General features: G+C 63.6%; 2 protein-coding genes across 2 annotated transcripts; both read right to left on the minus strand.

Annotated features, from left to right (window-relative positions):
- Window positions 1-4887: 4887 nt before the first annotated feature.
- CHLRE_05g235018v5 (uncharacterized protein) lies at window positions 4888-6783 on the minus strand. The gene has a single exon (XM_043062239.1). The coding sequence runs from the start codon at window positions 6711-6713 to the stop codon at window positions 6498-6500; it is 216 nt and encodes a 71-aa protein (XP_042924804.1). The 5' UTR covers window positions 6714-6783; the 3' UTR covers window positions 4888-6497.
- On the minus strand, window positions 4968-8203 carry CHLRE_05g235060v5 (uncharacterized protein). Its single transcript, XM_043062240.1, has 3 exons — window positions 7205-8203; window positions 6875-6982; window positions 4968-6650 (listed from the first exon to the last, which is right to left on the minus strand). Exons 1-3 carry the CDS (start codon window positions 8172-8174, stop codon window positions 6622-6624), a joined length of 1107 nt encoding a protein of 368 aa, XP_042924803.1. The 5' UTR covers window positions 8175-8203; the 3' UTR covers window positions 4968-6621.
- Window positions 8204-11852: the final 3649 nt, after the last annotated feature.

An 11852-nucleotide genomic window follows, 5' to 3' on the forward strand; every position in this document is an offset into this window, starting at 1 on the left:
ACCACGCGGCACCCGCACTGGGGACTTCCGACTACCCAGCAACGCCACACGCGGCTACCCTTTTGAAAAAGCCGACGCAACAGATCAATTCACACTGGACCGCAACCGGCACCCTGACACACACTCCATGCTCCCCAGCATGGCAGACACGGCAAATTTTGAGCAGTGCATTTCTCACCTCTCCAGAAACAAGGCGACAGGCCCTGACGGCATACCAAACGAACTGCTCCGTATCCTGCCATCAGGCATGAAGCGCAACCTCCACTGTATCCTGCAAATCATGTACGTCAAGTCACAAATACCTGAAACCTGGGCCGCATCGGAGACCGTGCTACTCCCCAAACCTGGAGACGCCCTGGACATAAAAAACAAACGGCCCATTGCGCTCGCAAATACCTGCTACAAGCTGTACACGTCCATGCTTACCTTGGGCATTGGCGAACTGGCTGGCCCCCTCCAGCTATTCAGTGAAGCGCAGGAAGGCTTCCGTGCCTACTGCAACACCGAAAGGCAGGTCCTAAATTTGGTACATGCCCTTGAGGATGCCGCACTGTTTGGAAAAGATGTCTATGCGGTATACGTGGACTATAGCTCCGCGTTTAACACAATCGACCAGGACCGATTACTACAAATTATGTTTGACCTTGGGCTGCCAACGGACCTGATCCGCGCAGTCCGCAACCTATATGCACATGCGACCACCCGCATCCGCACCGAACACGGAAGCACATCCGCCATTCCCATAGAGCGAGGCACCGTGCAAGGGGATACACTCTCACCTGTGCTCTTTATTCTGTTCATGGAACCTCTTGTCCGCTGGCTCCATGCGGGCGGACGGGGCTACCACTACGGCTGCCTGACCCCCAGCGAAAACCTGCAATACCATTGCAGTGCCGCCGCGTACGCAGACGACCTGGCGGCGCTCACCAACTCGCTCGACGACCTGCAGGTTCAATGTGACAAAATCGCATCTTACGCCGAGTGGGCGAGCCTGCGTGTCAATCACACCAAGTGTGCCACCACCGCCATCTGGCACGACAAATCTCGCTCGGACCCCAACCTTGACGGGCCCACAGGAAAAGCTACCCTTGCCGCCATGCGCCGCAACATGACCAACACAATTAAGATTGGCACGACCCCTGTCCCGTACTTCCCCCCGACCCAGCCGTCCAAGTACCTGGGAGTGTAGCTCACGTTCTCGCTGGACTGGTCGGCACATGTCGCAAGAGTCACCGAGATTGTGAAGGACAAGGGCACAGCCATTGCCACATCCCTGGCGACACCGGCACAACGCCTGCGCATGATACAACAGTGCGTGCACACCACAGTTGCATATGGATTCGCAGCAATGCCCTTCACAAAACAGGACATAACAACGCTCGACACTACCCTGGCTGGTTTTGCAAAGCGCTGCTACGGACTCCCCCGCAGCTTCCCCACCCGGACCTCCCTCCTGCCCGCCGACGAATACGGCTTGGGCCTGGGCTCCCTCCTGCCGCAATACGCGCGCGTGGCCCAGCGAGCCCTGGTCCTTGCCCTAAATGACTCGGGCCGTCTTGGGATAGTAACCCGAGCCCTTCTGCCGCGCCAGGCAAGCATAGCTGGCCCCACACAGGCCCACCTTCTCCCAGCCCATAGGTCACACCACCTTACGACGCTGAAACAGATGACCCTGGCAAAAGAGTACGGTGTCACACTGTACCAAAATGGGTCTGCCTTTACTGCGCCTACCTGGTCCATTGCCGCTGCCCTTGAGGCAGAAGCTGAGGCCCGGGGCGTCGAACCTCTCCCCATTGAATACGTCCTCCCTCTTGCGGACCTGAGGCTCGAACTGAGCCACCTGGTGGACCGCAACACAGGCAAACACCTGATTACTAGCTCGGACCTCGAGAAGCACATGGGAGCGAGCCGGGTCCGGCACAAGCACAAGGTAGCCCTGAACAGGCTTAGCCTTGCTCTCAGTATGGCTGCACGTGCAGGGGAAAACGCTCCAGCCCATGGCAGCCCTGCCCCCCTGACCACCGCACAGCGTGCACTGCCTGACGTGGCCGCAATCGTGGCCTTAGCCATGAGGGCGGACCCCCTCCCTCTCGGAATGGCCAACCCCCTCGACCGGTACCTGCAGCCCCTCCCGGAGGCGCCCCCCGCCCAAGCAAACACCACGCAAGCCCCCGCCGACCTAGCCCCCCCCTCTCCAGCAGGGGCGGCCCAGGCCCATCCCGGCGCACAAGGTGCTGCTGCACCGGAAGTCCCCGCTGATGGGGCAACGCAACCCTCCCTACGGCCACCGGCCAGAGCCCGCAAGCCGGCTACAACACGCCGGCCACAGAACCAAACACGCGCACGGCGCGTTACAAAACATGCAGCGCAACGCGCACGCATTGCAGAAACTACACGCACTACCCCTGAGGACTTGCTCACCGGGGACCGCGCCGCCATCAACCATGCCCTGCGGCTCACCAACGGCGATGAGAGCCTGCCGGTGGGCACGCGGGGATATGAAACGGCATGCTCGGTATTCCAGGCGCTCGCCAAAGACATGACAGGACACATGCGGATCTGCCACCCACACCCACAAGACCCACCCTCCCTTGCACATGCTGTCGAACCACGCCAACAGCGCCGTGGGCTACCACCCGCCCTCACAACCCGCCTCACGGCGAATGCCGCCAACCCCGAACCCAACGCCATAAGCGAGTATCTGAACAACACAGGATTGCCTATGGAAGTCAACCAGGCTGCCGCTCACAACGACCCCATGGACGCCGATAGCCCGACGCCGCCCCTGACCGCCCCGGCAGCGCAAGCTGCGGGAGGCCACGGGGCCCGTCCCAGCTGGCGACTGGCCCGCGCCAGGATCACACACGATCTAGTCCCACGGCCCGCCGACAACCGCACTAACGGTGACACTCAACTCACCTACGACCTGGACAATGACGGACAGGAACTGGCACAGGTCCTGCACAGCGAAAACAAACAAACTGTCACGGACAAAGAACTGACACGGAAGCGCAAAGCCAGAGAGGACACCTCTGGGACACGTGAAAAATACTGGAAGGTGCAGTGGAAGCCGTCCATTTGCCCGGCCGGCATTGTCTCTGCTTTTGTTCGCATGGGCTACGCAACTATCCAGAATGCCAGGTGTTACAAGCACCCTCTTGCGACGCGCCCATGCCCACAACCTGCGCAGACCGAGGCTGAGCCTCCGGCTGAAACCCAAGCCCACGCAATCTCACCTGAAGAGCCTGCCCAAGCTGCAGAGCCGGCAGCACCGCAGCCCACTGGGGCCCCCCTATTCTCGTCCTGGACGACCAAACTCCTACGACATGTCACGTGGGCGCCGAGCACGGACCGTGAACGGGACCTAAAACACAGTCCACAATGGGAGGAGTTACTGGAGGAGTGCAAAACCCGGCTAGCAAACGGTACCAACCAAGGCCCGCGGCCCCGAACAGTGCGCCCCGCACCTGATCGGAACCTTACCGCCAGACAGCGCCAAGGCCGCCACGACGCCGAGCCCCTGGATACCGCATCCCGCGCGCGTGACATCCGCACGACCACCACCATCACCACAAGCCCGTGCAACCCCTACAAGGACATCGTGGCCCCCGGAGCATACACAATTACCACCACTGGTGGCACCCGCCGTGACCCAGCTGAGGCGCACGTCCATGAACCCAGTGGCCGCTGGCTGGGCACCATCACCTACCCCCGCCTCCTTACCCTGTGGGAGCGCTTCAGGCACACCGGCAACCAGCGGCCCAACGCCTTTGAGGAAGCGGTCGCTGCCCTCATCATGCGCTACCGCTATGACCCGGCGCAGCAGGACCGCAAGGCCATGCCAATGCACCAGGTGTCGCTGCCGGCAGGCACAGTAGCAGCCATCGTCCAATGCCTGCGGGTCACACAAGCAGTACACATTCGGGAAATGTTTGCGTCCCCACTAAACTCCTCCACTGCAGCCCACGAATACTGGACACGAGACCCTGCTGATGGGGCCTTTGGCGCACTGCACGATGCCTACCAGACCGCATGGACCGGCTTGCAATATGCCCACCCCCCCTCTACCCCCCACGATGCACGGAAGGCGCTCATGTGGGCCCTCGCATGCACCGAGGCTATGCGTGACTCACAGGAACCAACCCTTACTGTATTGGCGCTCCCCAAAGCGGCCACTTTCCCCCACACGCAGTGGCTTCAACACCCACTTTGCCACGAGCTGGCCAACTGGTCCGCGGGCACCGCGGGCCTTGACACAGGACTTGGCACCAACACCCAGGCTGAACGCCAGAAGGGGCTCCGACTGGTCATTGTTGGGAACCCCGCCGGACTCCAGTGCTTTGCCCCCCGCCTGAAACGGCTCGTGGACACACTGAAACGGGGGGCGAACGCACCCACGCACATCAGCGACCCGCGCACGTGGACACACACGGCCACGGCCCCAACCTGCCCGGCCCTCCCAAACTCACTTCTAAAGCAAGCCAAATACCAGCACGCTAACCCAAAGACGATACACGCCATGGCTGACGAAGCACGACGCTTTCCTAACGCGCGATTCCAGACCCACCATGCTCTGGCCCACGACGTGAATGGCACTGTCTGGACAGATGGTTCGGTAAGCAAAATCAAAACTGACAATGGCAAAGAAGTCCAGGTTGCCGGCGCCTGCGCCTGGTTCAGCGATTCTCGCGTTGTCTACGTGAATCCAAATGGCGCTGGGTGCACAAACACTATTACGAGAGCTGAACTGGCAGCAATTCGTGCTGCCCTCGCAGAATTTGGTGGCGAAGGTAAAGAATTTGCAACTAAGAAGCTCACTATTGCATCAGATTCTGTTGCAAGCTTGTACCTAATCAAACGAGCAATTAACGAGCCTCGGCGACTGCATCTGAGTAAACATCGGGACCTCCTGGATTCAGTCGTGGCATTGCTCCATGCACGCCACGCCCGGGGCGCACCCACCGCCCTGATTAAAGTGATCTCGCACACCGGGCTACACGGCAACGAGGAAGCCGATAAAGGGGCGGCTGCCGTCGCCACCCAGGAAAAACCCGCCGATGTATCCGAACCGGCCGACAACGACCCGCACGCCCGGCACTGGTGGCCGACCTTCACGGTCACCAGGGATGACGATAGCACAGCCACGCACTACGTGTCGGACCTAAACCGGGGCCTCACCAGGGCAATGGCCCCCAGCTGCCGTGGTGGATACGCCAACAAAACCCTGTACACTGAGAAATGGGCCGAGGCAGCACCCAGCCTTGACCCACGCGCCAGTAACGCGTACATGACGAACTCGGACGCCAGCCACGGCCTACGCCGGTTCATACAGAATGCTCGTCAGGGAGGCCTCATCTGCCCGGCCCGGCTGGCTTTGTTTAAACTACGAGACAGCGACAAATGTGGTCTCTGTGCCCACACCCAGCGCAGCCGCGGATCTGACCCAGAGCGTGGCACCGCAGGTCACCTTGCCGGCCACTGCGCGCACCCCCAACTCGTTGGCGCTAGGATAGCCAAACACAACACTGCAGTGCGGACGATTGCCGAATGCCTACACCATGGTCACAACGGTGGTGGCTACATGATAATGGATGCCACCTCCCGAGCTGAACTGCCTGAGTACTGTGCGGGCATGCGGCCGCCGTCATGGCTCTGCCCGCAAGTGCCCGCTGCAGACCTCAACAGGATGCGGCCTGACATTCTGTTTATCCCGAACCTTCCCCGGTCCGAAGCAGAACGCTTCATGACATCCCCACCAGCCAACAAAGGGGCCTACCCAGTGTACATCCTTGAAGTTGGATACACCTCTGACCTGCACCACAGCGAGAAGCTCATTCAAAAACAAGCACAGCACGCCACCCTTGCCACTGCCATGCGAGCTGCAGGGTGGACTGTGCACTACGATACCAAGCACGTTATTACACTGGGACACGGTGGCACTGTCCCCCGTACCCTTGAAACTCTCCTCAAAGACCTAGGAGCCAAACCGCAGGCAGCCAAGGCCTGCTGCACATGTCTCCACATGCATAGCGTCACCACACTCCAGGGCACCGCAAACCTGTACTACCGGCTAGAGCGAGAGATGGGCATTGCCAACACCCGATGCCGCCCGGGAGGCCGCACCCAGGGGACCGCCAATGGCGGCCCCCGCGCAGGGGAGCCGGGGTAGGGAAATCAAGTTTTCCAATGGTGGGGTGAGCTTGTCTCACTCCTCCTTAAGACACGCGGGCACCTGTGCCCTGCGTAGATATTATTATTATTATTTTTCAACACCCCAGGAGAACCGGCAGAGGAGACACAAGCAGAAAACTAAACGGGCCAGATGTGGCGCTGACCAAGCGGGCTCCAGCCCGCTGCAAGACACGCTGTGCAGGAAGGCCCACAGCCGCCCAGGCGCTGCGACGCCAGCCAGAGCTAAAACACATGGGCGCCAGATCAGCTGATGACGATAATACGCCACGCCAGCGCCTGGAAAGAAGCGCCGCCCAAAAGGAAACCTAGGGGGCCTGCACAGGTGATGCAAGCGTCAGCCGCAAGTTCAACTTCGGTGACCCACCCTGAACGTCCTCCACTTCACAAAGCGCGCCACCCGCCGACCAGATGGCAACAAAGTGCTCCAGCTTAGCCGCCTGGAGCTGTGCGGTGAGAAGCTGTGTGGGCAGAGCCGACAGGGTTTCAGGGGTTAGCGTGGCGGCAGTGAAACGCAGCTGCATCACCCTGCGCAGCTCGCTGATCACCTCCCGAACCACATGCTCCGACGTCTGCTTAGCAGGCTCGCGGGACCAGTACGCACACCAGACGGCGTACAAGAAGGTGACCCGCAAAGTGCTCCACAGCAGCGCGCCCGCCCCCCGCGGGCCTGAGGCCCACATACCCATGCGGTCCCCCAGCATGAAGCCCGCGTCCGTCACTGGCGGCGCCGCTGCCTGGGGCGCAACGCAGGCCCACAGCTGCTGCAGCCACGTCCTCGCCTGCGCATAAGCTGGACACTCCAGGAAGATGTGCGTCAGGCTGGCCCACGCCCGCGGGCCAGGTGGCCCGCAGGCGGGGTGAGGACAGTGCGCCCCCAACCCCCCGCACCCCGTGGTCACCCGTGGACGAATGCCCTTGCCCGCCCTGTACAGCCCGCAAGCATGTTGCAGCCGGTACACCAGCACCTTTGCCCCCCGACTGGCGTGGCTGTCCCACAGCCTCCGCCACGTACCCCGCAGAAGGGACGCATCCGGGGGCGGCATGCGAGGGACGCCCTCCACTGCCGCCGCTGCTGCCGCCGCCGCCGTAGCAGGCCCCGTGCTAGGTCCCGCCCCGCCCGCCGCCTGCTCCTGCAGCCGCGCGGACCGCCGCGGCCCCTCACCCGACTGCTGGGACGGGGACGCATACGACTGCAGTTCTCTCGCCGGCGTGTTCTGCTGCCCGGCTGCCGCGGAGGTGCGGTGGAGCCAGGGGTCCAGAGCCACTGGGTTATTGTGGAAATGCTGCGCCGCCGTGGTGGTCAGCTGCGCCGCTGCACGCTGCCACTCCGCCTCCCGCTCCGCCAGCCGCGACTGTGCCGCCGGCTGGGTCCCTGAACCCCCCGCCTGCTGTGCTGGCGCCGGGCACGGCATGGCTGCGGGGCGGGCCGGAGCCGGTGGTGCGGCCGGGTTAGCCGCGGTGATGGCCCGCCGCACGTCCCGCACCGTGTAGTCCGCCAAGCTGACACCCGCAATCCGGCAGTGCTCCGGGTGCACCACCACCCCAGCCTCCGGCGCCAGAAAGTACAGCGCCCGAGGCCACGCCCCCGCCCGTTCCCCCGGTGATGCTGCATCGTACGCCGCCCGCTCTTCAAAGGTCCACAGGTGCCGCGGCTTGCGATGCTGCAGCACACAGGCAGGCTGCCACGCCCCATCCACCGCCGGGGGCAGCACGCCAGGCCCAGGCTCCAAGAGCCGCCCTGTGTAGTGGACGTAGGACACAGCCCCCGCAGCGTTAGCCACCCACAGCTGGTCCAGGCTAACCCGCCACTGTGGCGGCGCCGCTGGCGGCTGAGTGGCTGGCTGCGGCGGATGCTGCTCCACGCCCGCGCTCCGCACGTGGCCGACCGCGGCCGCCAGCCGGGCAGGCGCGTCGCTGTACACCCACGCCCACGTGGTGGCGGAGTCCGGGCGCACATGGGTAAGCAGCGCCCGGGTGAGCATCTTCCAGGGTTGCCGGCCTGGCTGGGCAAGGAGGGCGAAAGTCTTAGCTTGCAGGGCAGACAGGAACGCAGGCAACTTTACTTTACTTTACTCTCTTCTCTTGCTATTCTTGCATCCTCCTTTCCTTCTGCACAGCTTTGAAACAGTCGACGTCATTTCTCTCGCGCTGTTCGACTTGCTTCCTTTTGTATTCGGCTTCTTAAGGCCTACGAACCACTGTGAAGCAGTTTGCATTTGTGGGCGTGCTCGTTTTTGGTCAGTCCACTTTGCAGCTGTAGCGCGACACTCCCTCTCCAGCACCCTTCAGCCTATGCCGGCTTGTGCTTTGGAATTCGACACCGCTATGGAATAGGATTCTGGCGGTTCAGGAGCGTCGCCGTGGAGTTGGCGACATTTCGCTTGTCGGCATTTTAACATCTCGGCGAGCACCACACTTCACCCGCTTGGAGCAGGCGGCGTATCAACCTTTGTGGTTGGTCATTTGCATCCGCGCGTGCAAGCAGGGTGCTTTGGGTGTGGCGGTCAGGGGAGCCCTGCAGCACTTGGCTGTTTCTTTGGGGTGTGGCTCGTCTTCGTGCCCTTGTTGCCTGGCGCCCGGCTGCCTGGCGCCCGCCCTGCTGTGATGCCCTGTGAGTGCTGATCTTGGGTAGCTATGCAGTTGCTGGGTGATCCTGGTCGGTTCCGCCTGGTGTCTCAGCGCAGCCAAGACACCAGGGGCCAACACCAGCCATGCAGCACACACGCCCACGGCGCGGCCGCAGCAGCACATGCCGTGCCGTGTCGCACAAAGCCTCAGGGCCCCAGCCTGCCTACCTACCCAGTCCTTCTGGTGCTGGCGGCAAAGCTGGCCTACCACTTCAGCTTCCTCAACCCGTCGCCTGCGCAGCTGAAGGAACTCACCGACCTGGTGGACCACTTTGCTGCGCGCTCCATGCACGCTGAGGACGCCAGCCTGGTGTCGCATGGGAACCCGCTCCTGCTGCCCAAGCGGGAAACGGCCTGTCTGCCGTACAAGGATGGGGGTGTCAACCACGTCGACCTGCCTGCGTTCCTGTCTGCCCTGCAAGCTAAGACTTTCGCCCTCCTTGCCCAGCCAGGCCGGCAACCCTGGAAGACGCTCACCCGGGCGCTGCTTACCCATGTGCGCCCAGACTCCGCCACCACGTGGGCGTGGGTGTACAGCGACGCGCCAGCGCCAGCGGGGCTGCCTGCCCGGCTGGCGGCCGCGGTCGGCCACGTGCGGAGCGCGGGTGTGGAACAGCATCCGCCGCAGCCAGCCACTCAGCCGCCAGCGGCGCCGCCACAGTGGAGGGTTAGCCTGGACCAGCTGTGGGTGGCTAATGCTGCGGGGGCTGTGTCCTACGTCCACTACACGGGGCGGCTCTTGGAGCCTGGACCTGGCGTGCTGCCCCCGGCGGTGGATGGGGCGTGGCAGCCTGCCTGTGTGCTGCAGCACCGCAAGCCGCGGCACCTGTGGACCTTTGAAGAGCGGGCGGCGTACGATGCAGCATCACCAGGGGAACGGGCGGGGGCGTGGCCTCGGGCGCCGTACTTCCTGGCGCCGGAGGCTGGGGTGGTGGTGCACCCGGAGCACTGCCGGATTGCGGGTGTCAGCTTGGCGGACTACACGGTGCGGGACGTGCGGCGGGCCATCACCGCGGCTAACCCGGCCGCACCTCCTGCTCCGGCCCGCCCCGCAGCCATGCCGTGCCCGGCGCCAGCACAGCAGGCGGGGGGTTCGGGGACCCAGCCGGCGGCACAGTCGCGGCTGGCGAAGCGGGAGGCGGAGTGGCAGCGTGCAGCGGCGCAGCTGACCACCACGGCGGCGCAGCACTTCAACAATAACCCGGTGGCTCTGGACCCCTGGCTCCACCGCACCTCTGCGGCAGCCGGGCTGCAGAACACGCCGGCGCGAGAACTGCAGTCGTATGCGTCCCCGTCCCAGCAGTCAGGTGAGGGGCCGCGGCGGTCCGCGCGGCTGCAGGAGCAGGCGGCGGGAGGGGCGGGACCTAGCACGGGGCCTGCCACGGCGGCGGCGGCAGCAGCGGCGGCGGTGGAGGGCGACCCTCGCATGCCGCCCCCGGATGCGTCCCTTCTGCGGGGTACGTGGCGGAGGCTGTGGGACAGCCACGCTAGTCGGGGGGCAAAGGTGCTGGTGTACCGGCTGCAACATGCTTACCTGCCTTGCGGGCTGTACAGGGCGGGCAAGGGAATTCGTCCACGGGTGACCACGGGGTGCGGGGGGTTGGGGGCGCACTGTCCTCACCCCGCCTGCGGGCCACCTGGCCCGCGGGCGTGGGCCAGCCTAACGCACATCTTCCTGGAGTGTCCAGCTTATGCGCAGGCGAGGACGTGGCTGCAGCAGCTGTGGGCCTGCGTTGCGCCCCAGGCAGCGGCGCCGCCAGTGACGGACGCGGGCTTCATGCTGGGGGACCGCATGGGTATGTGGGCCTCAGGCCCGCGGGGGGCGGGCGCGCTGCTGTGGAGCACTTTGCGGGCCACCTTCTTGTACGCCGTCTGGTGTGCATACTGGTCCCGCGAGCCTGCTAAGCAGACATCGGAGCATGTGGTTTGGGAGGTGGTCAGCGAGCTGCGCAGGGTGATGCAGCTGCGTTTCACTGCCGCCACGCTAACCCCTGAAACCCTGTCGGCTCTGCCCACACAGCTTCTCACCGCGCAGCTCAAGGCGGCTAAGCTGGAGCACTTTGTTGCCATCTGGACGGCGGGTGGCGCGCTTTGTGAAGTGGAGGCGGTTCAGGGTGGGTCACCGAAGTTGAACTTGCGGCTGACGCTTGCATCACCTGTGCAGGCCCCCTAGGTTTCCTTTTGGGCGGCGTTTCTTTCCAGGCGCTGGCGTGGTGTACTATCGTCATCAGCTTATCTGGCGCCCATGTGTTTTAGCTCTGGCTGGCGTCACAGCGCCTGGGCGGCTGTGGGCCTTCCTGCACAGCGCGTCTTGCAGCGGGCTGGAGCCCGCTTACTCAGCGCCACATCTGGCCCGATTAGTCTTCTGCTTGTGTCTCCTCTGCCGGTTCTCCTGGGGTGTTCCTTAAGCAACCGACTTGTGGGGGTGGGGTGGGTTTGGGCGGGGCGAGTGCGTAGCGCTGGTGTTTTCTTTTCTGGCGCGCGGTGGTGGTGGTTCTTGCGGCTAGGCTGTGGTGTAGGTTGGTGCTTGGGTTAGGTCTGGCGGTGTTTTGTTGCAACCCCTCCCGGGGGGCGGGGGGGCCAGCCTCCTGCTCTGTCTGCCGGGTCGGGGTGGGGTGGGGTGGGGTGGGATGGATGGGGGTGGTTGGTGGCGGTTTCGAGGTGTTTGCTTTCTGTCTTCTTCTCTTTTCTTCTCTTCTTGCCCTGTCAGGGTTCTGGTCTCGGGGACCAGGCTGTTTTCAGGCAGCAGGGGGGCAGCGCGTCTGCCCCTGTTCAACCTTGTAAGGATGATTCCTCACAAAAAAAAAAGGCAGGTCGACGTGGTTGACACCCCCATCCTTGTACGGCAGACAGGCCGTTTCCCGCTTTGGCAGCAGGAGCGGGTTCCCGTGCGACACCAGGCTGGCATCTTCAGCGTGCATGGAGCGCGCAGCAAAGTGGTCCACCAGGTCGGTGAGTTCCTTCAGCTGCGCAGGCGACGGGTTGAGGAAGCTGAAGTGGTAGGCCAGCTTCGCCGCCAGCACCTGCTTCGCA

This window comes from Chlamydomonas reinhardtii, chromosome 5 (assembly GCF_000002595.2).
Source record: "Chlamydomonas reinhardtii strain CC-503 cw92 mt+ chromosome 5, whole genome shotgun sequence".
NCBI classification, from domain to species: Eukaryota; Viridiplantae; Chlorophyta; class Chlorophyceae; order Chlamydomonadales; family Chlamydomonadaceae; genus Chlamydomonas; species Chlamydomonas reinhardtii.

Coding starts and splice junctions, on each gene's coding strand:
- CHLRE_05g235018v5 (XM_043062239.1), bottom strand. CDS start 6,713: ATGCAGCTGCGTTTCACTGCCGCCACGCTAACCCCTGAAACCCTGTCG.
- CHLRE_05g235060v5 (XM_043062240.1), bottom strand. CDS start 8,174: ATGCTCACCCGGGCGCTGCTTACCCATGTGCGCCCGGACTCCGCCACC. Junction 6,983..7,204: donor GGATGCGTCCCTTCTGCGGG/GTACGTGGCGGA, acceptor TGGAGTGTCCAG/CTTATGCGCAGGCGAGGACG. Junction 6,651..6,874: donor CATGCTGGGGGACCGCATGG/GTATGTGGGCCT, acceptor CTGCCCACACAG/CTTCTCACCGCACAGCTCCA.